The following is a 26,832-nucleotide window of genomic DNA, read 5'->3' on the forward strand; positions in this document are numbered from 1 at the left end:
GTCTTTATTAACAAATTTTACGCAAGATATGTAGCTTATTGTCACATTAATGCCGAAAAGGAATGGAGTGGAAAGGGTGAAAGGGAAATGGAAAGCATACCTAGGAACACAACACACTGGGTGTGGTTTAGGCATGCGGGGAAATGGTGAAGGGAGAGTACCCCACCCTCTCTCTCCTTGTGTGATTGCCAAACTCTATTTTTTGTATTTTCTTTATTGTTTTTAGCTTTTAATATATATATATATATATATATATATATATATATATATATATATATATATATATTAAAATTTATGGTTTTTAATTCTCTACAAATAAAATATAATATTTGTATAAAATATATTTAAAAACAAAATAAAAAATGAGGGGAAATGAAAGATGACAATTTATTGGTTTTTGGTGAGTTTATAAGTGAGTGGAACCTGACATGTCATAGAAAAAATGAGTGGTGAGGTGTGACTACACTCCTCATCTAAGAATAGATTAAACATATATTGGAAATATAAATTGTGATATGATGGGAATTAGTTGAAAATTTTCTATTATTGTTTAGTTTAAGTAGGATTTTAATGGTATTATTCAACAATCTTTTTAATATATTAGCAATAAAAAAAACAAAATTGTTCAAACATATTTTAAAATTATTAATAAGCTAACAAATAGTTTTTCATCTAAGACGCTAGACAAAGCCTTAATTATATATATCATTAAAAAAAATTGTGACAAAAAGCCTTAATTATATATATCAAAAAAAAAAATTGTGACGATTGGAAAAAAAACCTTATTTATTTCAAAAAAATAAAATAAAATAATTGGAGATGCAATTTGAATTTGTATGTGAAATCCAGCTGGGCCATAAAAGAGTTCAAAAAGTAATAATAAGTTGTAAATATTTTGGTAAAAAAACACGCACAAAAGGAGATTAGTTGAAGTTTGAGATGTTTTTGGAGTTCTATCAGCAGTTTGTTACGCACTCTCTAATCTTGTTTAAGACTTCTAATCCCCTTGCTTATAGCCTATTATTCATACAATACATCACACTCCCCATCTACCTCTCGATCTCCATATCCCCAATTAGGGTATCTACATTCATAACTAATCTTTTGGCAAAAAGAAGCTTGGAGTACCATCTTTCTTCTTTCCAGATTACTGGGTTTTTGTTTGTTTCTCATATTAGGGTTCTTGGATTTCGTCTTTTGAAGGAAAAAAGATTGTGCTCGTCTAGTACGATCTACATCACTAATTGTTCTTTTAACGTAAATGACAACAAGTTTTTATAGATTTCCTGCAAGTCGAGGTCAAGTCGTAATCTTGCCGGCACTACTGGTGGCTCCACCAGTTTTTACCGACACAACCTCCTCACCCTCGCCGGAATATACACCCAGTGAACCTGTCATCCTCTCCATCTCAAAGCTATACAAGAGGTTTGATTTTTGTATTTATAAATTATTGTTTTTAGAGTATAATGTAATAAACAACAATGTACATTCATTGCTTTGTATATTATGGCCTTCTCTTATTTCTTTTTGTTTTACTACAAAATATTTTTGGCTTAATTAGTTACCATACACAAAACATTTTTACTACATATTACCAAACAGCATTATTTGATGTTGACATGCTACCATTCAGTCTGGGATAGTCGTGTAAACTGAAATTACAATACCATAATTATATTGGTAGATTTAGATATATAGATTTTCCACAAGTGCAAAGAATTATAATTAATTACATTACAATGTTGTAATATGGAAGATGAAATAATGATACTATTTGTGCATCTAGCCTTTGTTTTCCTAGTTATATTTAAATTTTATGATGCATCTTTAATTTATTGGAACAAAGTTCAATTAATTACTTGAACCAAAAGCATGTGGGTATAGCTAAAAATATATTCTTACGTGATGGTCTCTTCTTATTGTAATTGAAAGCAACAATGATGTTAAATGGTAACATACCGTATGCTTTTTACCCAACTAAACCACATTATTTAAACAAACCTTAAACATCCCGACAAATGACATTAACTCTTAAAATACTTGATAAAAATTATTCATGATACTTGATATTCTAATTGTGACACAAAAGGCTTCTTCAGTTATGATTTTTTATGCCTAAAGATGCTAACAAGTTTCGTGCAACTAAATTTTTTAGAGGAATCTTTGAGAAGTTGCAATGGCTTCAAACAATGTCCCCTTGGAGATCTCCATAATTGTAAGAATTTTATTTTATTTCAGTTTACCCTTATCTCTTTCAGTTTTTATAATTAATAAAGGTGTTCAAGTTATCCTCAATTAGATTTTGCGTGTTTTCATGTATTTTCTGAATTTATTGCTGTCTATACACTATACTAATAACTTTTGTTTTCTTGTACTTATGACAATAGCATGATGAACGAGCACCGATTCATCAACAACCCAAACCAAAACGAAAAGCAGGAGGTTGGGCTCCAGCGTTTCTCCTTCTTGGTAAATATTCTCTCATGCATCCAAAAGGAACAATTTTTATCAACTATTAAATGCCAAAAAAGTGTACAATATAATAAATAAGGTTATAAACATTTGAGTACACTTTTTATGACATTCTATCTATTTGACCATTCAATTTTAACTAAGTTTTTTAAATTGCATATTTGATCCATTGCTTACAAAATATAACCATTATTTAGCCATACTACTCGTGAGTAAACTGATTCAATATTTTCATCTCTAATCAATTCAAATTTCTTCCAATCTTTTGCTCCTTTTTCAGCAAATCAAGCCCTTGCAACATTTGCATTCTTCGGAGTTGGAGTCAACATGGTCTTGTTCTTGACCAGAGTCATCGGTCAAGGCAATGCAGATGCAGCAAATAGCGTTAGCAAATGGACAGGCACTGTTTATCTGTGCTCCCTTCTCGGAGCTTTCCTAAGTGACTCTTACTGGGGTCGCTATCTCACTTGTGCAATCTTTCAATTCATCTTAGTCATGGTAATCACATAATAAAAGATCATACAAAATACTCTAAAACCTCTTGTTGATTATGGTAAAGTAATTAACAAATCGTGTTGTGTAGGGATTGGTGCTATTATCGTTAACATCATGGCTATTTCTAGTGACACCTTCCGGATGTGGAGATGGAGTGAACCATTGTTTTCCAACTTCAACTAAAGGAACAATGATGTTTTACTTATCGATTTACATGGTTGCATTAGGATATGGTGGGCACCAGCCAACATTAGCCACCCTTGGTTCGGACCAGTTCGATGAATCAGACCCAAAACATAAAGAAAAAGGCACGAAAGGTGCTTTCTTTGCTTACTTCTATGCTGCACTCAACATCGGATCATTGTTTTCGAACTCTATTCTGGTGTACTATGAAGATATTGGTCATTGGACAACTGGTTTTTGGGTGTCTATGGCAGCTTCGGTGGTGGCGCTGTTATTGTTTTTGTGTGGTTCGTTTCATTATCGGTATGTTAAGGCGTCTGGAAATCCCTTGCCACGTGTTGGACAAGTATTCGTTGCAGCTTGTAGGAAATGGAAGGTTCGTGTTGATGATGAGAAGCAATTGTATGAAGTTGAAGGGTTGGAATCGGCTATCAAAGGCAGTCGAAAGATTCTCCATAGCGAGGAGTTCAAGTAAGTCAAGATTGACACCATAATATAATAGTAGTCCAATTTTTATTATTCTTAAAAAGCTCTCAATCCCATTTCGATTGTCTCCCAAAAGTGAAGTGTTCCTAGTAATTTAAAGCAATTTTTTAGGATATGCCACAACACTAGTTGTCGTGATATACATTTTCCTTTAGGGAAAATGACTTACGAGTCCATGAAGTTTCTTAATCGTTCATAAAACCTCAATTATGTTTTGTCTAAAAAAGCTCAACTAAGTTACAATTTTATTCAATTCTATGGAAGTCAAAAAAGAGAATCAGATGATATGGTTTATTAGCATATCGGGAAAATGACTTGTCAAACCATCAAAGTTTCCAAAACGTTCAAAAAACCTCAGTCATTTTTGTCTGTTCAAAAAAACCCAACGAACTTAACCTTTTGAACAGATAAAACATGATTATGGTTTTTTGAACGGTTTAAAAACTTCATTAAACTTTTTAGACAAAATGTTTTGTTTTTTGTGTTTTCTTAAATAGATAAAACATGATTGAAGTTTTTTGAACGGTTTGAAAACTTCGTTGGGCTTGTAAGTCATTTTCCCTTCCCATTATGCTTCTATGATTTTATATATTTTTAGCATGACTTTTCGATGTTAATGTTTTAGATGTCTAGATAAGGCAGCGGTGATAACAGAGTACGATTTAATGGGGGCACAAAATGATTGGAGATTATGTACGGTGACACAAGTCGAAGAAGCAAAATGTGTTATAAGAATGTTACCAATTTGGCTATGTACGATTATATACTCAGTCATTTTCACTCAAATGGCGTCTCTATTTGTGGAGCAAGGTGCCGCCATGAACTCCTACATTGGAAAGTTCCATTTTCCAGCTGCGAGCATGTCGATATTCGACATTGTCAGTGTGCTCGTATGCACACTGATCTATCGTACAGTATTAGTCCCCCTAGTCGGGAGACTAAGTGGAAACCCTAAAGGTCTAACTGAGCTACAACGAATGGGAATAGGGTTAATCATTGGTCTTTTAGCAATGATTGCGGCCGGAGTCACGGAGGTGGAAAGGCTAAAACGGTCAATTCCCGAGAAACATACGAGCTCGATGAGCATATTTTGGCAAGTGCCACAATATGTGCTTGTTGGTGCTTCTGAGGTTTTTATGTATGTTGGACAATTGGAGTTTTTTAACAGCCAAGCTCCTGATGGGATCAAAAGTTTTGGAAGTTCACTTTGTATGGCTTCGATTTCGCTTGGAAATTACGTTAGTAGCCTTTTGGTGCATATGGTGATGAGTATTACTGCGAGGGGTGATAAAGTTGGGTGGATTCCGGAGGATTTAAATGATGGTCATATGGATCGGTTTTATTTCCTTATTGCGATCTTGACTGTATTTGATTTGGTGCTCTATGTTTATTGTGCTAGGAAGTACAAGTGCATTAGTGTCGAGGAAAATGGTAATAAGCCCAAGAAGGAAGAAGCGTAAATCGTTTAGTATTTTGAAATTGTTAGCAGAGTTGGTTTATGTTAAAAAGTAAGATAGTTTGGTACGTTGATTATGGTTTGTTAAAGTTTTCTAGTGAAGTTGAGATTAATAAAACGTTGTTTCTTCTTTTTCCTAAAAATAAAATAAATAAAACGTTGCATCTTTGAATAAGATTAATTCTTTTATTATAAATAGCTTGATTAATTTTGGATTCTTCAAAAATATATTTGCGGTTTTTATAGTATATCAAATTTTATCTTTCCACCAACAATTTATAACTAAATTTATGATGAAAATAAAAGTTTTAATAGTTTGATAAAGATATTCGAACAAACTGATCTTAAACTAAACGTTAGTGAATGGCTTTGGTTTTTTTTAACTAGTTAACCACACCATTTTGCTATTGAGGGAAAAAGACAACTACACCATAATATCAGGGAGTGGAATTTGGATTAAAAAAACCTATGGCAATTTTACTATTCCTACACAAATAATAAGAAAAATCAACTATTGTCTCTTAGATTGTCTCCTGTTGCTTGTTGGCTCCAAAATTATAAAATTTTGGAATCACCATAACACCCATAACATAGTGCTCACAATAGCATGCATCATTGTGGCAATCCCCTAATTTATAAAATGAAAATCATACGCTACATGTTAAGAAATAAATACATGAACTAATCTTGAACCAAATATCATGTGTTGGTCAATTCACTCTCGGACTTGTGATCTACGACATCTTGTCACAAAAAAGGATAAGCGTAGAAGGAGATTAAACATGTTAACTGATATTTAGTCAATGAATCTCGTAAAATTATAAGAAATTCATTGAGTCAAAATTGGTAAAATGGTTACCTCCCTAAATTACGTCCACAACATCCCTCTTCGTAATAGGCAAAATGAAATATGAATCCTAGCCTTGTTAAAAACAAATTGTGGGTAATTATTTTTGAAGTACTATAATTGAATCACTAAAGTTTAACCTATTTAATAGATGTAATCAAACGATAGTTCGTCATTCCAAACTTTGCACTACAAGGTTTCATCGGTCATGATAAGCTCAACGATATTAGCTATACTCGTTGGTTGAGAGTAGTGCTTAATTCTACGATAAATCTTTATACCATCGAGGAACATATTCCTAAGGATTCTCCATCTAGATCTACTAGAGTTGTCACAGACAATTATGAGAGACGGCTAAATGATTCAAATTAAGTGGTGCGTCTTATATTAGTTACTAATGGTATTGACTTATTAAAAATGGTTTTAGTTATGGTGTATTTAGGGAGTGTTTGGATACGAAAAAAAAGAGGGTGTTTCTTGCTTATTGTTTATTCCCACTACAATAATCTAAGTTTAAGTGTTTTGATAAAATCCTTAAAAATCAGCTTGTTGTGTTAAGAATAAGCTAAATAAGGTGATTTTAATAAGCATCTTCTTCCTTGCTTATTGCTTATTCCCACCCAAATAAACTAATAAACGATAAGCTTCCAAACACCCCTTAGAATCCCTTGTTTCAGTTGTTGCGTTGCATATGAGAGATATAGATGAGTGTGTCATTCTTTTGACTGATAGCTTATGGAGACGGCGACGAGAAGGATAAGCGGGCGACGGCCGAGCGATCTGGAGAGAGGCGAGAGGCGAAATTTGTTATGACATTTCGAATGTTAACCAAACACTTGCAAAAACACTCGAATACCTTGGCGCACATTATTCAAACCTACGCCCAATCCAAACAGCTATCTAATGGAAAGTTACTTCATGCGCAGCTCATCACCTCTGGTTACCCATCATCCACGTATCTTACCAATCATCTCCTGTCCATGTATGCAAGATGCGGTCAACTCGGGTATACCCACAGGCTATTCGATGAAATGCCTCAAAGAAACTTGGTTTCTTGGACTGCTATGATCTCTGCGTTTTCTCAGAATTCTGAGTTCGCAAAAGCAATTACCACATTTTGTGGAATGTGCGTCTTCGGTGAAAGCCCAAACCAGTTTGCATTTTCCAGTGTGATTCAAGCTTGCTCGTCTCTCAAATCTGTCCATATTGGTAAGCAAATCCATTGTCTTGCTCTTAAGGTTAGGTTTAGTTATGAGCTGTTTGTGGGTAGTAATTTAGCAGACATGTACTCAAAATGTGGGTCTATCATTGAGGCTTGTATGGTTTTTGAGGAGATGCCTTCTAAAGATGAAGTTTCATGGAACTCAATGATTAATGGGTATGCAAAAAATGGGTATAACGAAGAAGCACTGGTTTCTTTTAAGAAGATGCTGACTGAAGATATTACAATCGATCAACATCTTCTTTGCAGTATACTTTGTGCTTGTGGACCTTTAAAAACATATAACATTGGAAGATCTCTTCATTCCTTTGTTACAAAATTGGGATTTGAACAACATATTTATGTTGGAAATGCACTTATGGACATGTATTGTAAACTAGGAGACATGGATAGTGCCTCAGAGTTGCTCAACATCAACTCTAAAGGTACAAATATCATTTCCTATACTTCTTTGATTGATGGATATGTTGAATCTGATCAAATCGAGAAGGCATTCACTATTTTCATTGAGCTAAAAAGACAAAGAATTGAACCTAATGAGTTCGCCTTTTCTAGCTTAATCAAATCTTGTGCTAATCATGCCACTCTTGAACAAGGGGTTCAACTTCATACCCTAGTGTTAAAATACAATCTTGATCAAGACCCTTTTGTTTCTTCCATCATTGTTGACATGTATGGGAAATGTGGTTTGCTTGATCATTCACTTCAAGCATTTGAGAAAATCTCTAAACCAAATGAGTACACATGGAATTCATTGATTGGTGTGTTTGCTCACCATGGATTAGGGCACAAAGTTATAGATGTATTTGAAAAGATGTTATTGCATGACATTAAACCAAATTCAGTCACATTTATAAATCTTTTAAACGCATGTAGCCATTCGGGGTTATTAACAGAAGGATTAAGCTACTTCAACTCCATGGAAACAATCTATGGTGTAAAACCTAAATCAGAACATTACTCTTGTGTTATTGACTTATTGGGAAGATCAGGAAAGCTTAAAGAAGCTGAAAATTTTATAAAAAGTATGCCATTTGAGGCAAACGCATACGCTTGGTGTTCCTTTTTAGCTTCTTGTAGAAAATATGGCAATAAAGAAAGGGGAGAGCTTGCATCCAAAAGTTTAAAGATTATTGACCCTTTAAACAGTGGAGCCCATGTTTTACTTTCGAATATATACGCAAAAGAACAACAATGGGAGGATGTGAAAAGTGTTAGAAAGATGATGAAAGATGAAAATGTGAAAAAACTTAAGGGATGTAGTTGGGTTGATGTTGATAAGAGAGTTCATGTTTTTGGAGTTGAAGATTTGTGTCATGGGGATAAAAAGGAGATTGATTTGAAACTTGATGAGCTTTTGAGGAAGATAATTAAAGTTGGATATGTTCCTGATGTTGATTCTGTTCCATTTGATTTGGATTATGATATGAAGGTGAAGATTTTGAATCATCATAGTGAGAGGATTGCAATAGCATATGCACTTATAAGGATGCCAATTGGGAAACCGATTATTGTGAAGAAGAATTTAAGAGTTTGTGTTGATTGTCATTCTGCAATTAAATTGATGTCTAAAGTTGAAGGGAGAGAGGTTATACTTAGAGATAATAGTCGGTTTCATCACTTTGTGCATGGATCTTGTTCTTGCAAGGATTTTTGGTAAGTTTTAAGATGATTTTGTTTGTTTGGAGCTAAACTTTTGAGTAGCTAAAGAACTTTGTATGTCATAGACTCATAGTCAATAGTTAATAGTTGTTCAAAATCATGCATGAAATAGTTGTATCATATGAGGAAAAAAAACATATTTTGTAACTTGTCACTGAGGAATAAAAAACATTGCATTCCATCTTCTAGCTGTCATCTCAAACCTCAAAAACAAATGGTTTAGCTTCTCAAAGCTGTCATGCTTTAAAGTTGGAAGAACTTGTAATAGTTTTAAAATAACATATTCTAATAAAAAACAAATGCAGGGGTGATAATATTTTGTTATAAATATATTAAAAATAATCCATTGTACTTTCCAGAAACTTTTACATGTTAGTAAATTACTTATCATGGTCAAAATAGTATTACTAATTTATATTTATAAGGATATTTTTATTTTATATTTTTTAAAAGATTTCAAAATTGGTGTATGTGTTTTTCCAAAAACAGCATGTTAATAACTTATCTCTCATAAGATTTATGGTAGGTGAGAATATTTCGAAAGTACATTACTATTTTATAAATAAGATTTGAAGTTTTTATTTGACATAATATCATGTAATTTGTTGGAAGATTCAATGTCTTTTGAAAATTAATAAAATTTAGTTCTTATATACAAGTTGTGATACATTAGATAAAAGAACGTGTTGGTAATTTCGTAATTTAGCATGAGAGGAAAAGATTTCAATCTTACGATTTAATGATATTGGGCAAATCAATGCGTGAAAAAGGTTATAGTGTAATCATATAGTTTTGTTCTTTTGGATGGACTAAAGTGCCAAAATCTGCCAAAATCTATACAAGGTATTTATCATAATCGATAATAATGATAATAATAATAAGGATATTCTTTTCTACATATCATCCTAATCTTATTGCACAGACCAATCTAATTTTATACAAAGTTTTCTAAAATCTAGAATTTTGACGACTCTGCCGTTTTTTTTTATTTCAGCTTTTTTTTTGTGTTTTTTTACTATTTACCCCCTTTTTGTTTACTTTTTACCACTTTTTTTTAATAGCATAACTTTCCGACTACTTTTATTTGTTTTCTCTTGTATTGCCGCTATCTTTATTTGTAACGTCCTTTTATAACTATTTTATACATAAATATATGACAAAACTATAAAAATGGTCTATGTTGTTTACCAAAAGTCACAAACTCAGTCTTTTCTAATTTTTTTTAATGCAAATGGTCCCTGTGGTTTGCAAAAATTGCAGAGATGACCCTTTTTACTAACTCTGTCATATTCAGGTGTTAGGCTATATCACGTGTGTCCCACATGGGGGTGTTTTGGTTTTTTTACTTTTGGGACATCCACTTCTCTTTAAAAAAAGCCCTAGAATGTAACGCTCAAATAAATCCTATGTCCCTCTCTTTCTCTTTATCTCTGTTACGCAAAAGCTGAAGAATTGGAAGAAGCAAAAATGGTGATTTGTATGTATGGAAGCATAGCTGTGAGAGTGACATCTTGGACGGACCTCAATCCAAATAGGAGGTTTTTGTCTTGTTCTCAAAACGGTCCAAGTTGTCCATTTCTTGGGTGAGTGGACGATCCAATATGCCCTAGGGTTGTGGAGATCATTCCTGGTTTGCTAAGGTCAAAGAACAAAGTTGAAATGATGCTAAATGAAGTTCGTGCAGATGCTGTGAAGATGGAGTGGTTGCTTGTTTTGTCTTGGGTCTTTTTTTCGTTTATATAAGTAAGCATTAAGTAGTAGTGAGATTTGGGTAGTGGAAAGGTATGATATTTGGGTAGTGTTAGGGTATGGTATTTTGGGATTTTTTGTGAAGTATTTTGGGATGGGGATTATATAGTGGAATGGGAATTAGCAGTTCATTTTGGGATTGAAATTATGTATTGGAATGTAGACTTATGTATTAGAATGGTGTAATGTATGCTTTTGGTTATCAATGTTAATGGTATTGCATATTAAGTTACTTGAAATGTTGATTACATATAATGAATTTTGGTCATATATATCAACTTTTGGTCAATCATAAACAACCAAAATCAATGTTGATTACATGTAATGAATTGTGGTTATATATATTGGCTTTGATTATTCATAAACAACCAACATCAAAACACTAGAATTGTAGCATGACATACAAACTGTTATAAGCATTGAACATCATCACAACCACTTAATTTACCTACTAGGCTACTACCAAAAGATCTAATTATCCAGTTAGCAAGACAAGTTTTAGAGACTAACATCTCAAAAGACATTTACCATTACATAATCTAAACTAAAAGATATTCAAAATACTCGATCATGATCCACTAATCAACTTCACTTAGCTCCTTGTTTTTGCACTTCTGGCCCTTTTCCATTATCTTTCTTCTTTGCCCTAGATCCACTCATTGCACCATGACTTGATCCATCCACTGTTGTTTGACTTGGTCCACCCACTGCACTTGAACCACCCATTATACTCTGACTTACCCTACCTTGTCCCTTACATGTTCTAGAGTTATGTCCTTTTTTATGACATTTAGAATAAGTGGCAATTAAAAATTTCCTTGAATGATTCCTTGTTTGGCTAGTAGACTCATCTATAGCCCTCGTCCTTTTTTTCTTAGGCCTTCCAACCTACAAGAAGATCAATGAAATCAATTATTTGCATGGATAACAAAATATTTTAACCAACCAATAATGTAATTAACTTACTGGTATGCAAGGTTGTAGAACTCGTTACTCGGTACCTGTTCGGCCGACTACCGAGTAGCGAGTACTCGGGAGTACTCAGGAGTACTCGGGAGTACTCAGGAGTACTCGGATTCGGTAATTCATGTGGAAATATTTTTAGGGAAATTATATATGTCAAAATCATAATTTAAAATCATAAGTTGATTGAAATATATAACAAAATTAGATACATGTGAATACACAAAAACTGAAAAACACATAATGGTCTCACTTCGTGAATAATTGCTGAAAATTTAAGATATATATGTAGTAATAATCAATTGTGTGTGTGTTAAATAATAAGTCATTAAGTATACTATACATATTAATCACCAAGTTGACCGGGTTTTACAACACTGCTCAATTCAGTAAGGGGCCGATCGGGGAGTACTCGGGATTCTGTAACTCGCCTCGGTAAAGGACCGAGTAGCGAGTACTCGGATGAGTAATCGGGCAACTCGGCGAGTTTTACAACACTGCTTGTATGTGATGTTTCGGGCCTAAGATAGTAGCTGGACATCTAGATCATGGCCACATGCTCCTACCATTGATTGGGTCTATCTTGTTAAATTACATTGCCCTAGATGTCTTTAGCTTATAACAAGGATGCACCCAGTGTTAAGGGTCTTGTGCTTTTTCACCATTTTGAATATGTTCCCAAATTACAGCAACTGCATGCTTCTAGACTATCCCTATTATCTCCCAATACCTACAGCTGCATGTCCTCTCATTCAAGTTCACCACATATTTATCAAACATCATACCACTCATCTGATACTTTCCAGAACCACAAAATAGTGCCCTATATTTGTTGGATTTTTTTTAAAATTTTTTGTCAAGGATAGTTGTTGCGGTGGGGATCAATGTACTTCTGCATTTATCAATTTCTTTTTGGACAATGCGATGTCTCTTCATCAAATACACCCTAATGTACTCTAAACAGGTAATGATAGGTTTACCCATACCATGCTTTAGCTTAGAGTTGAATACTTCACACATGTTATTTAGCAAACAATATGAATGTGCTCTACTTGTGACATATAAATAAGAATTAAACAATGACAAACAATGTTGGCTAGCTATGACAAAATGTTTAAAACAACTTACCAGAGAAATGGGACCTAGGCCAATGAACTGCAGGAATTTTTCTTAGCCATTCATATGCAACCAAATTGAAATCCTACAATTCTTTCATTGCCCTTTCAAAGTGGCTAAGGTTTGTTCTGGTAGCACAATTCCACAAATGATCTTTAACCTCTTCACCCCTCCATTGCAGCTTCATGTTTTCATGTATGTATCTCAAACACCATCTATGTTCTGCATTTCGATACACTTTTTCTATGGAAGGTATTAGTCCCTGCACATTTAACTATATTCAAGTTAGTATAAACCAAGCAATCACAACCAACAAAACAAATTATTTCATACCTTTTGTCTGTCAGATACAAAAGTGAAGTTACATGACGCATCCAAATCCAAATCATCACCAAGGCACTCCAAGAACCAAGTCTATGAATCTTTTAACTCAACTTCTACAACAACATAAGCTATTAGGTAGATTCCATTATTAGAATCAATACACACAACTATTAGTATTTGCCCTAGCAATGATCCTTTCAAAAAACACCCGTCCAGTCCTAGTAATTACCTTTGTCGAGCTTTGAACCCCACCTTAAGTGCTCAAAGGCAGATATATATCCTATTGAATATTCAAGTTTGAACTTGAGGAGATTTGATTCACTGCACACTTCTGACTTCACTGTTGTACTTGGGTTGTTGGTTTGTAACTCCAAACATGTTGGATTAGGTGTTTAAGCCCATAACTATTATTGGTATGTACTTAAACCGATTATAAGCATGGTCCTTTTGGGTTGCCTTCACTCATGCAACTTGATAGGATGACGAAAGGAGAGAGAGTAGAATTTATTATATGAAGAATAAATTGGTACTCAAAATGATTTTATTAATATATTACAAGATTAATATATTATTTGGAAATCATATTATTTAATTAGTATTGATTAGAAATTAATTTGGAATTAATTTGGTGATCAAAAGAGACTGATTAAATAAAGGTGGCTGATATTGCAATTATCTGATAGTTGCTAGTTGGGCTATGGATTCCTAATAGAAGGGATTGGACGAAATCTATGGAATCCCATAACGATTTAGTCCAAGGGGGCCTTCTAAAAGGGCTCCATGGATTGCTTAAGGCCTAAGCAAGGAAATTAGGGTTTCCACTCAAAAACCCTAATAGCCTCAACTATAAATAAACCCCTTAGCATGTAGAAATCGGCTCTATGTCTTCTTTGAGTTGCCCTAGCCGATTTCACCTCTCTCCTAAGTCATCTTCTTGCATTGAGTGTTTGTGACTCCATTAGAGGTGCAACACTTGGGGCACTAGGCTTTCAGAAGTCAATATCAAGAAGGATTGTTCTTGTTATTGCTACATAACAAGTGAGGTAAGGTTTCTAACCCTAATTATATGTCAATTTCGAAATTGGTATGCTAAGTATTAGGGTTTATGCTTTGGATGATTATTTGCATGTATAACTTGAGAAAATCGTAGATCCAAAGCAATTAGGGTTGCATGTATACCATAGGAATGATGTTATGCTCAAAACCCATCAAAACAATAATCTCTCAAAAAACTGTATTGATTTTTAAAGTCATCCTACAACTGATCCTTTACAATAGATTTAGCTCTGAACACCTTCATTTTAGACAAGCTTAATTCCAAATCCATCTGAAGTTACTCGTGTAGGGTTGAAACTGGGATTCTAGGGTTGGAATCCACCTTTTGGAGAATAGTGGTTGCCAAGAATCTAGATGTACACGACTTCAGTTTTCTTGTTTATAAGCATTAATGTTCATCAATGATTGTTTTCACCAACCAAGGCTCCTCTTCGGTAGACCTAGAAATATGAATTGCAAAAGGACAAGAATCCTTTTTGGTAATTACTATTTTGCCCGTGGATGTGACTTTACTAACTATAGAGGGCCCACCACTCGAATCTGTAACCATTCCCTTACACTTTACTCTTACTTTCAGTTTCTCATTTTTTGTCATGTGTAGGGCCCTCCTACTATGGATTGATAGTAACTTTATCTGACCTTGCACATCTTTCTTTGTTTTAAAAGATTGACCCACATAAAATGTTCTACCATTGACTACTCCATATGAACAAGGCACTTTCTTTTTCAAATTTCTCAACATCTTCTTCCTAGAGTCCTCTTCAAAACCTGCACTTTCAAACTCATTATTATTAATAAGCTCTAATTCATCCCCATCTTGGTTTAAATCTACTTTTGTTTCTGGTGCTTGTCCAAACCATTCAACCTCATCCACAACACTATTAACTTCCCTCATATCTACATCTCAATCATCTACAAGTGCTTCTGGGTCTACAATATAGTCACCATCATCCTCATTTGTTTCCTCCTTTTGTTTCTTATCTTATTCCTCGTCTTGTTGACCATCTTCTTTATCTTCTGCAACCTCTTCTTCATATTCGCCCATATTTTTATATCCACTATCACTGAAAGGATCAAAAATCATATATATTCTCTCTTTGATTAAGGCAACTAAAATAAACCCTAATATCTTCCATAGTATCAAATTCTTTTGTTACAGGGACATACAAATCATTAACCTCATGTTCTTTGTGTGCCATATTGCATTCAGTTACTTGATATGGCTTAAAAGTAACTAGGGACATGGAATAATCATACAACTTATCTTTTACCTGATTCTGAACATACGACTGTTTAGGTAGGACATTCATGTCCAATTTCTTGCTACAAGAATCAACTTCCTTCTTCTTAGGCCTAATCCTAATGAGTTCAGGAGAAGGATCATCTGATCCAGTTGTTGAATAACAACTTTGGTTGGGGACATGAAGTATGTGTGTACTCTAGTTTGACCATGTTCAACATACACACTAAGCTCTCTGTAATAGGGACATATTGAGTCATAGAAATAACGTCTTGATCATTTCTTAGATCCTTCAATCCGAAATTTAAGCCTAGATTAGGAATTCTAAAATGGTAGTACATTGTGACATCCTCAGCATACCCTAACTCACGAATCATGTCGTTTAGATCGTGAACACTAAAAAGATCAGTGTCAATAAAGTCGTAGAAAGCCAACCTTCCTTTAATGTACTTTCTACCTGGATACTTGGTAAAAAACCCACCATGATGTATCTTTAAAGTAAAGAAACAGGTAAAACCATCTGAAAAAGAAAACATCAACAATGTTCATTATACAAACCAAAGAAACTTTACAAACACAAAATGCAAAAACTTACTGTAATATTGTTCAATTTTCGGTTCAACCGAGTGAGGACCACATAAATTCCACATACTGATTACCATTTTTTGCTTGTACACCCAAATTTTGGAATCGAAATGGCAAGAATTGGGGATTTGATCCTCTACGTAGAGGGTGATCGGGGAAGAGTGCAACTGAAGGGGTTTCTTGGAGGATGTTTGATTTAGACAGGTTAGGGATGCTTAATTACGTAGATTATGATAAGTGTACAACTAAATGAACGACAAAACTAAAAAGACCAAAATACCTCCACGTGGGACGCACATGATATAGCCTAACGGCTAAATATGGACGGAGTTAGTAAAAATGGTCATCTCTGCAACTTTTGCAAACCACAAGGACCATTTGCATAAAAAAATTAGCAGGGGCTGAATTTGTGACATTTGGTAAATCACAAGACCATTTTTGTAGTTTTGTCTAAATATATCAATTATACTATACTTTATAATATATTTTAACCATATATAATTTACAATATATATATATATATATATATATATATATATATATATATATATATATATATAGACACACACACACATATGAGAGGGTTCATACGAAAATGCAAATAATTTGCGAAAACACGAAAACAATAAAAAACTATGAAATTGTGTCACTTCAACCTTATATTTTTGACAATAATCCATCAAAACTTTGAACTATATGATGATAATCGATGATACATGAGAAATTGTTTCATATTAGCAAAGCATGATTTTTGACATTTTTATTATGAAAACATGAATTTAAAAGTGTTTAAGGACGTGAAACAAAAAAAGAATTGTTGTTAAAACAGCCTTTAAATCTATACTATCATAACACAATTCAATGTGAACTTATTATCTTTAATTTATTGCTGATAAATTTAATTTTTATAGTCAATGTGTTTGATTTTATAAGATAAAATATGTATTCGCGAAATATTATGTTTTCGCATTAACCTACTTGTATGTGTGTGTGTGTGTGTGTGTATATATATATATATATATATATATATATATATATATATATATATATATATATATATATATATATATATATATATATATATTGTAAATTGCACGTATGGTCCATATTATTTGGGATAATTTGCATGTTTGGTCCCTAACTTATTATTTTTTTTTTAACTCGGAAGGTCCCTACAATTTGTTTTTGTTGCGCTCTTGGCCCTGTCTTATCTAAAAAGACTATTTTGGCCTTGATTTTTTAATTTATTTAAATAAAGTGGGATATATAAGATAAGGTAGGGTGATGTGGAAGTGGGGTTGGGATGTGTTTATTTAAGTAAATTAAAAAATCAATGGTAAAATAGTCTTTTTAGGTAAAAAAGAGACCAAACGCACAACAAAAACAAACAGTAGGAACCATCCGAGTTAAAAAAGTAAGTTATGGACCAAACGTGCAAATTACCCAAACCATAATGATCATTCGTGTAACTTACTCTATCATTTAATTATTAAAATAAATAAATAGGTATTCATTTTTTTTTAAAAAAAAATGAGATATTTTTTTCAGATACAAAAATGGTCCCTAAAAGGTGAAAAGACAAATTTATCCTCATGTCGGAGGCACATGAGGTGGTTAACAACAACAATTTAACGGAAGTTATGTCGGAAGACCATTTTCATGGACAAACTATACCAAAAAGACCATGAAAAAAAAAAAAAAAGAGGTCACAAGTTTGGATTAAACCACGAAAAAAGTACGAGACATTTTTACAGTTTTGTCTTAATTTTGTGTTTTTCTAATCTTAGATGAATCACAAACGTGATGTCCAAAAAATGTCAAAAAGTTCCCGAACAACAGAAAGTTCCATTTCTATTCGATTCAAGTTCCCTTCATCACAATTTTCCCCAACCACGAAACGCGATCCGTTGAATGGCGTCTCCGGTACTGGCGAAGGCGGCGGCGAAGGTGGGTTCGGCAGCCCGCCGGCAAGCCTTCACGCTAACGGAAGCCGCTGCGGACAGAATACGACAACTCCTTCACAATCGCCAACGCGCCTTTCTCAAGCTCGGTGTCAAAGCTCGCGGCTGCAATGGCTTATCCTACACCCTCAATTACGCAGGTTGGCAATCCACTTATATTTTAATATGTTATCTACAGAATTGGCCCTTCTGGCTTTTTGTAAGAAACCCTAGTTTGTGTCTAATCAATTTGTAATCATTCATAGTTTCAAAAGCTTGCGTTCAACTTCAGATTTATGTGAATCGTTAAACCTAGTTCTTCCGAAATCACACATAATTTTGTCCCTGAAAGATGAGAAAATCATAACCAGAATCAGAGGGTGTATCCTAAAGACATGGCTATTCTGCTAGATGATCAACATGTAGTTAGATTGTTGGTTTTCTTGGTAGATGAAAAAGGAAAGTTTGATGAACTGGTTGAAGACAAAGGTGTGAAGATTGTGATTGATCCAAAAGCTCTGATGCATGTTATCGGAACAAAAATGGACTTTGTAGATGACAAGTTGAGGTACGAACATCATACCTTCATTACCAGATAAATTATTTCTACTTAGAATATCATTTCAACATCATCATTAGTGTCTCTAACCATCAATCTTCAATATTTACATTGGTTATCTATCCTTCCATTTCTGATTATAACAACAAACTTTCAAAACAGATAACATTCCTTTAAATCCTCACTTCCCTCATTCTATAAAGGAAATAATTAATTGAGTCGACTTCAGAAAATTAAGTCTAATCCTAATGAACAATATTCCATAATTCCATTTCAGTCAATATCCACATAATACTTTTATAACTGCATAAAAATGGAATTTACACAATTAATATGATTTCATTCTCAACTAGAGTATCTTTTGACTACAAAATTAAGATCTCAAATACACCACTAAGCTGTTGTTTATCTCTTATTTATTTATACTTGTTATGAAACAGGTCAGAGTTTGTATTTATCAACCCTAACTCAAAGGGACAATGTGGGTGTGGTGAATCTTTCATGACATAGAGAAAGAGAGAGAGGCATGTAAAAGAGGGTTATTGAATATTGATAGTTGAATGGGAGAAAGTGAACAACTCCATTGGTTTGTATATTCATTCAACAAATTAAAACTATACAGATTAACCTTATTTTGTAATTTGTATATGATAACAACAACAACACCATTTATTTGTTTACTTTAGTTGATTGAATCTTATTCAACAAATTAAAATTTTACAGATTAAGTCTGCTGCGTTTTCTTCCCCTTTTTTTTGTGTTTGCATCATATTGAATCACACTCATTTGTTCTTGATGTTGCTATTGTGCCTGTCTACATTGATCATTAAGTTTATTTCTATTGGTTCATCCTAAATTAAATCATATCTTTATAACTCTTATTATATATATTGAACCTTATTTATTTGAAATTGTTAAACTTATTCTACTTACATGATTGAATATTTATATTGGTTCATCCTAAGTTAAAACTCTTCGACTATATATAACTCAAGTTGCTAGAACCTAAACAATGAGATGAAGGAAGAGAAGACCTGAAAACTCATCGAATAATCTATCACAACTTGTATATAAGAACTAAATTTTATTAATTTTCAAAAGACATTAAATCTTCCAACAAATTACATGATATTCTCACCTACCATAAATCTTATGAGAGATAAGTTATTAACATGCTGTTTTTGGAAAAACACATACACCAATTTTGAAATCTTTTAAAAAATATAAAATAAAAATATCCTTATAAATATAAATTAGTAATACTATTTTGACCATGATAAGTAATTTACTAACATGTAAAAGTTTCTGGAAAGTACAATGGATTATTTTTAATATATTTATAACAAAATATTATCACCCGTGCATTTGTTTTTTATTAGAATATGTTATTTTTAAGACTATTACAAGTTCTTCCAACTTTAAAGCATGGCAGCTTTGAGAAGCTAAACCATTTGTTTTTGAGGTTTGAGATGACAGCTAGAAGATGGAATGCAATGTTTTTTATTCCTCAGTGACAAGTTACAAAATATGTTTTTTTTCCTCATATGATACAACTATTTCATGCATGATTTTGAACAACTATTAACTATTGACTATGAGTCTATGACATACAAAGTTCTTTAGCTACTCAAAAGTTTAGCTCCAAACAAACAAAATCATCTTAAAACTTACCAAAAATCCTTGCAAGAACAAGATCCATCCACAAAGTGATGAAACCGACTATTATCTCTAAGTATAATCTCTCTCCCTTCAACTTTAGACATCAATTTAATTGCAGAATGACAATCAACACAAACTCTTAAATTCTTCTTCACAATAATCGGTTTCCCAATTGGCATCCTTATAAGTGCATATGCTATTGCAATCCTCTCACTATGATGATTCAAAATCTTCACCTTCATATCATAATCCAAATCAAATGGAACAGAATCAACATCAGGAACATATCCAACTTTAATTATCTTCCTCAAAAGCTCATCAAGTTTCAAATCAATCTCCTTTTTATCCCCATGACACAAATCTTCAACTCCAAAAACATGAACTCTCTTATCAACATCAACCCAACTACATCCCTTAAGTTTTTTCACATTTTCATCTTTCATCATCTTTCTAACACTTTTCACATCCTCCCATTGTTGTTCTTTTGCGTATATATTCGAAAGTAAAACATGGGCCCCACTGTTTAAAGGGTCAATAATCTTTAAACTTTTGGATGCAAGCTCTCCCCTTTCTTTATCGCCATATTTTCTACAAGAAGCTAAAAAGGAACACCAAGCGTATGCGTTTGCCTCAAATGGCATACTTTTTATAAAATTTTCAGCTTCTTTAAGCTTCCCTGATCTTCCCAATAAGTCAATAACACAAGAGTAATGTTCTGATTTAGGTTTTACACCATAGATTGTTTCCATGGAGTTGAAGTAGCTTAATCCTTCTGTTAATAACCCCGAATGGCTACATGCGTTTAAAAGATTTATAAATGTGACTGAATTTGGTTTAATGTCATGCAATAACATCTTTTCAAATACATCTATAGCTTTGTGCCCTAATCCATGGTGAGCAAACACACCAATCAATGAATTCCATGTGTACTCATTTGGTTTAGAGATTTTCTCAAATGCTTGAAGTGAATGATCAAGCAAACCACATTTCCCATACATGTCAACAATGATGGAAGAAACAAAAGGGTCTTGATCAAGATTGTATTTTAACACTAGGGCATGAAGTTGAACCCCTTGTTCAAGAGTAGCATGATTAGCACAAGATTTGATTAAGCTAGAAAAGGTGAACTCATTAGGTTCAATTTTTTGTCTTTTTAGCTCAATGAAAATAACGAATGCCTTCTCGATTTGATCAGATTCAACATATCCATCAATCAAAGAAGTATAGGAAATGATATTTGTACCTTTAGAGTTGATGTTGAGCAACTCCGAGGCACTATCCATGTCTCCTAGTTTACAATACATGTCCATAAGTGTATTTCCAACAGAAATATGTTGTTCAAATCCCAATTTTGTAACAAAGGAATGAAGAGATCTTCCAATGTTATATGTTTTTAAAGGTCCACAAACACAAAGTATACTGCAAAGAAGATGTTGATCGATTGTAACATCTTCAGTCAGCATCTTCTTAAAAGAAACCAGTGCTTCTTCGTTATACCCATTTTTTGCATACCCATTAATCATTGAGTTCCATGAAACTTCATCTTTAGAAGGCATCTCCTCAAAAACCATACAAGCCTCAATGATAGACCCACATTTTGAGTACATGTCTGCTAAATTACTACCCACAAACAGCTCATGACTAAACCCAACCTTAAGAGCAAGACAATGGATTTGCTTACCAATTTGGACAGATTTGAGAGACGAGCAAGCTTGAATCACACTGGAAAATGCAAACTGGTTTGGGCTTTCACCGAAGACGCACATTTCACAAAATGTGGTAATTGCTTTTGCGAACTCAGAATTCTGAGAAAACGCAGAGATCATAGCAGTCCAAGAAACCAAGTTTCTTTGAGGCATTTCATCGAATAGCCTGTGGGCATACCCGAGTTGACCGCATCTTGCATACATGGACAGGAGATGATTGGTAAGATACATGGATGATGGGTAACCAGAGGTGATGAGCTGCGCATGAAGTAGCTTTCCATTAGATAGCTGTTTGGATTGGGCGTAAGTTTGAATAATGTGCGCCAAGGTATTCGAGTGTTTTTGCAAGTGTTTGGTTAACATTTGAAATGTCATAACAAATTTCGCCTCTCGCCTCTCTCCAGATCGCTCCGCCGTCGCCCGCTTATCCTTCTCGTCGTCGTCTCCGTAAGCTATCAGTCAAAAGAATGACACACTCATCTCTATCTCTCATATGCAACGTAGCAACTGAAACAAGGGATTCTAAGGGGTGTTTGGAAGCTTATTGCTTATTAGTTTATTTGGGTGGGAATAAGCAATAAGCAAGGAAGAAGATGCTTATTAAAATCACCCTATTTAGCTTATTCTTAACACAATAAGCTGATTTTTAAGGATTTTATCAAAACACTTAAACTTAGATTATTGTGGTAGGAATAAACAATAAGCAATAAACACCCTCTTTTTTTCCTATCCAAACACTCCCTAAATACACCATAACTAAAACCATTTTTAACAAGTCAATATCATTATACATGTAATTACTTATTGAGGCCATCACAGATTTCATGACTCTTAAATAAAGAAAGATTACTTACAACATATTTATCTGTGTGCAAGCCTTGGAGAGGGAGGAAATCATTAAAAAATATCAAGAAGTTACGAGCAGGAAGAGATAATCTCCCTTCAGAATGTTTTGCTTTATATCAGCCAAAACAACCAAATAAATAAATAAATAAACCTTGATAAATTTTCTGATGTAAGAGAGATGGTTTGAGAATGAATGGAATTTGGATTTCCTTTGTGACTGATGAAAGAGAAGCATGGAGACAACCTCAGAGCATGGTCAAATTCAACAGTTTGGTAGAATAGCAGAATAAACAAAAATGCAGCTGATTGTAAACTATGTGCTAATTTAATGATAGGAAATCAAGCTTTTCTGGTTGTTTTAGCTGCTATCTGGTAGAATGGAATCAAGGAGCCAAAATTAATTAGCAGGAAAGTGATGTATGCCACATGAGAGCAATAGATGTAGCTACATCAATGGTCGGAGCGGAGAAAAGAGTACCTGTTTGACTTCGAGTGGAGAACAGAGGTGCGTCGATGGGAGGGTGTGAACCGGCGACGATTGACCGGAGAAGATGGACCGGCACTGATGGACAGGCGACGCTAGTGCCGAACTGCCGATGGTTGGTGCATCGACTGTCGATTTAGGGCAAAGAGGAGAGAAGTGTTTGACGAGAGGCTGGGTGACTTCACTCTAGAGTTTGAACATTACGATGAAAATAGAAAAAGGACATCCTAAGAAAGATTAATAATTTCTTTATTTATGAAACACCACAAATGTAAAAGGCAAAAGGGCTCAGAATAATTTTAGGTCGCCCATACCTGAAAAGGGTAAGGGTAATATAGTAGGGTAAGGGTAATATAGTAAATATGTTAGACTAAAAGGTTGGTAATATAGTAAATATGTTAGACTAAAAGGTTTGATGAAATGTGAATTGAGTCTTTCGAAAAAAGGGTATTTTTAGTGCACGAAGACTTAGAAAAAGACCAAAATATAATAAGTCTTTGGAATATTATGTCCTAAAGAAAACAAACCTCTCAGTCATTTTCAAAAATAAAAAATATTACTCCTTCCGTCTCATTTTAGTTGTCCATAAATAAAAAGTTTAAGAAAAATACATTTAATGCAACTTTTCTAAAGCAAAATGACCTATCTACCCTTGAACAATTAAAACACTTAATCAAACATTAATACAAATAACAACGTCCACCCATTTCTTTCAAATAGAAAAAAGAGAAAAGCTTAAACAATTTAAAGAACCATTAAATGCTTCATTCAGTTAAACAAAAATGGTATGTATTGGAGGCAAAGTCTTCCCACTAATTTTTTTTTACTGTAAATTGGCTTACTTCCAAATTGAAAAAATTTAATCATAAGATAAAAAACCTTGGCTCCAAGTTCTCCCTCCATAATCAATTCAATGAATCTTTATAACCATTTCCATTCACCTTTTTCCCCTACGTACAACAGTAGATTATGGAGAACGCTTTAACTTTAACGACTAAAAAACACACAAGTCATGCTCAACGTCAAGATATATATCAAGCCTTACTGCAACAAAGTTTCGATGGAGAGTTGAGAAGGGGTTCCATAAGTGATGTAGGTGCACTTTTCGGTGTTTCTAAGCGGACCGTAAGTTGTATTTGGAAGCGGGTTAAACTCCAAGCTGAAAATGGGTCAACAATTGATTTATCTTCAAAGAAGTTACAGGTTGTTGGGCGAAAAAGGGTTCAACTCGATTTGAATCAAGTTTCACAAATTCCGTTACGTTGTCGAACAACCATTCGGTCTATTGCAAAATCATTAGGTGTTTCAAAATCAACTTTACATAGAAGAATAAAAGAATGTGAACTTAGACCACACACAAATGTCATCAAGCCGGATCTTATCCATGCAAATAAAACAAAAAGGTTAGAATTTTGTTTATCTATGATTACGAGGTCGTTATCTAATTCAAATCCTACATTCCATTATATGTTTAACATCGTCCACGTTGATGAAAAATGGTTTTACATATCGAAATTATCAAAACGGTACTACCTCGTTCCCAGCGAGGACGAACCGTCAAGAACATGTAAAAGCAAAAAATTCATTACAAAAGTCATGTTTCTAGCGGCTGTTGCTCGGCCACGATTTGATGCATTTGGAAATGAAATTTTTTCGGAAAGAACGGAATTTTCCCACTTACAACAAGAGAACCCGCTAAGCGTTCAAGTAAGAACCGTATTGCAGGAACGTTAGAGACAAAACCGATTTTATCGATTACTAAAGAGATAACGAGATCGTGGTTGATAGAAAAAGTTTTACCCACTTTAAAATCTAAATGGCCACCAAACCATACGGGTTCAATATTCGTTCAACAAGATAATGCAAAGCCTCGTATTGATGTTAATGATAGTGAGTTTATTGAAGCATCGTCTCAAGATGGATTTGATATTCGTCTTTGCTTTCAACCCCCAAATAGTCCACATCTAAATGTGTTAGATCTTGGATTTTTTCGGGCGATTCAATCACTTCAAGAGCAAGAGGTTCTTCATACGGTTGATGAATTAGTTTCTGCAGTGCAAACCTCATTTGACAAGATGCAATCTCATGAGCTTAACAATGTTTTCTTAACTTTGCAAACATGCATGAAAGAAATCTTAAAGGTTCATGGTGGCAATAACTATCAAACACCACATATCGGTAAGAGTAGGTTGGAACGACAAGGTAATTTGCCATTACAAATTGAGTGTGAACAAAGTCTCATAGATGAAGCAGCTTCGTATTTGGTCTGATATGTAAACATGAAAGCAGATGAAGTTTTAATTTTGCTGTGTAAAACCCTCGTTGTCATTTTTTAGAAAAAAAAAAGAATGTTTGATGTACTCATTTCTAAACAAAAAGTACTAGATGTAACTATGCATGCGTCAGATGAAAATTTCCTTTTTCTTTTCTATTACAAACAATTAATGACGGTAGTAAGTAGGCTATTTAGATTTTTGTGTGGTATTTATAACCGGGGGTACTATGGGAAATTAAGTTAATTACAGTAGTCTTTTTTTAGTAGGTGACAATAATTTTGGGACAAACCAAAATAGTATACTTGACAACTAAAATGGGACGGAGGGAGTAATTGATGACCACAACTATAGGAGTTTTTGTCCATAGTAGGATGATTGAAAAAACTATTTCTCATTCTAGTGTAGTTTCAAAATATTTACTATAATAGTATTATTATAAAATTAAAAATAATATTATTGTTTAAAAACACACACACGTTTGTCCCTATCCCCATCGAACGAAACATCGAAAAAAATCGAAAACGACAGCTAGGGCTCCATTCGTCGCTCCTCGCCCATCACTGGCCACCTACGACTTCCTCCACCTATCACCGGCCACCTGCGGTCAGGGCCGGCTCAATAGGGCGGGCAAGCTGGACAATGGCCCCGGGCCTCGTTACGGTTTGGGGCCCCAAAATTATATCTGTCTTCTACTTTATATATATGAATTGTGTTTAAAATTTATGCAACATCTCCTTAGACTAGATGGTTAGTAACGTGCCACGTAATGAGAGGCGCACAGGTTCGAATCTTTTGGAGGGTTTTTTTTATTTATTTTTTAATACCTTTAAATTTTGGAGGGTTTTTTTATTTATTTTTTAATACCTTTAAAACTAACCGTATTTTATTGAGTTTTGAATCCAAATTACAGAAATAGTCCCTTCATTCTTCTTTGTTATTCAAAAATCATTCAAGTTATAGAAATTATTCCTAGACTCTTTGTTTTTTTACAAACCACCCAAACATTTATTTCATTTAAAATTTTGGTCTTTTTCTAGCCATTATCATGGATAATTTTTCTATTTATATATAGAATTTTCTACCTTGCATCATCTTTTAATATATAATAACTATTATTTATAGTTTTGTTATAAAAAATCATGCTAACCTACCTGTTTTTCACCAAACTATGATTTTTTTTTCCAAACACTCATCTTTTTTGTTTTTCTTTTTTTCAGACACCAAAGTGGCAGTTTTTCAAAATGGTTCGATTATGTGTTTTTTTCTTTGTCATTAGTTTTTTTGTGCTAACCTAGTGGTTTATTGTATCATTGTATTATTTTCATACCATATATATTTAATTTAATAGCAAATGCTCATGTACTTGTCTCCGTATCATTGTATTATTGTTTTTTATTATTAAATTTTGAGGGGCCTTATTTTTAGTTTTTGCCCCGGGCCTCAAATTGACTTGGGACGGCCCTGCCTGCAGTCTCCTCCACCGGTCGTCGATTCATCTCCAACCCG

The 26,832-nt window shown here is 33.7% G+C and overlaps 3 protein-coding genes and 2 pseudogenes across 11 annotated transcripts; 4 read left to right on the forward strand and 1 right to left on the reverse strand.

Moving 5' to 3' along the window:
• The first annotated feature begins 2,036 nt into the window (after positions 1-2,036).
• LOC145120549 (Major facilitator superfamily protein) lies at positions 2,037-5,195 on the forward strand. Its single transcript, XM_079056356.1, has 5 exons — positions 2,037-2,215; positions 2,388-2,469; positions 2,753-2,970; positions 3,056-3,621; positions 4,262-5,195. The coding sequence occupies exons 1-5, from the start codon at positions 2,177-2,179 to the stop codon at positions 5,094-5,096; spliced, it is 1,740 nt and encodes a 579-aa protein (XP_078912482.1). The 5' UTR covers positions 2,037-2,176; the 3' UTR covers positions 5,097-5,195.
• Positions 5,196-6,633: 1,438 nt separating this feature from the next.
• Positions 6,634-9,011, forward strand: LOC145120578 (putative pentatricopeptide repeat-containing protein At5g52630 pseudogene; annotated as a pseudogene).
• Positions 9,012-10,960: 1,949 nt separating this feature from the next.
• On the reverse strand, positions 10,961-23,259 carry LOC145122613 (pentatricopeptide repeat-containing protein At4g14850 pseudogene; annotated as a pseudogene). 8 transcript variants are annotated; one of them, XR_013714668.1, is made up of 5 exons: positions 15,867-16,315; positions 13,205-15,791; positions 12,985-13,088; positions 11,539-12,913; positions 10,961-11,460 (listed from the first exon to the last, which is right to left on the reverse strand). The product of XR_013714668.1 is annotated as a pentatricopeptide repeat-containing protein At4g14850 pseudogene, transcript variant X4 (transcript). The 8 variants fall into 8 exon arrangements; XR_013714671.1 differs by having other exon boundaries at positions 11,539-12,925; XR_013714669.1 differs by lacking the exons at positions 13,205-15,791; positions 15,867-16,315 and adding an exon at positions 23,045-23,259.
• On the forward strand, positions 17,768-19,083 carry LOC145122614 (iron-sulfur assembly protein IscA-like 1, mitochondrial). Its single transcript, XM_079058181.1, has 3 exons — positions 17,768-17,957; positions 18,247-18,364; positions 18,796-19,083. Exons 1-3 carry the CDS (start codon positions 17,768-17,770, stop codon positions 18,863-18,865), a joined length of 378 nt encoding a protein of 125 aa, XP_078914307.1. The 3' UTR covers positions 18,866-19,083.
• A 760-nt stretch (positions 23,260-24,019) lies between the features above and the next one.
• On the forward strand, positions 24,020-25,320 carry LOC145121788 (uncharacterized). Its single transcript, XM_079057489.1, has 2 exons — positions 24,020-24,779; positions 24,839-25,320. Exons 1-2 carry the CDS (start codon positions 24,020-24,022, stop codon positions 25,318-25,320), a joined length of 1,242 nt encoding a protein of 413 aa, XP_078913615.1.
• Positions 25,321-26,832: the final 1,512 nt, after the last annotated feature.

The sequence above is a fragment of the Lactuca virosa genome, chromosome 6, assembly GCF_052849685.1.
Source record: "Lactuca virosa cultivar CGN04683 chromosome 6, Lactuca_virosa_CGN04683_v6, whole genome shotgun sequence".
NCBI classification, from domain to species: domain Eukaryota; kingdom Viridiplantae; phylum Streptophyta; class Magnoliopsida; order Asterales; family Asteraceae; genus Lactuca; species Lactuca virosa.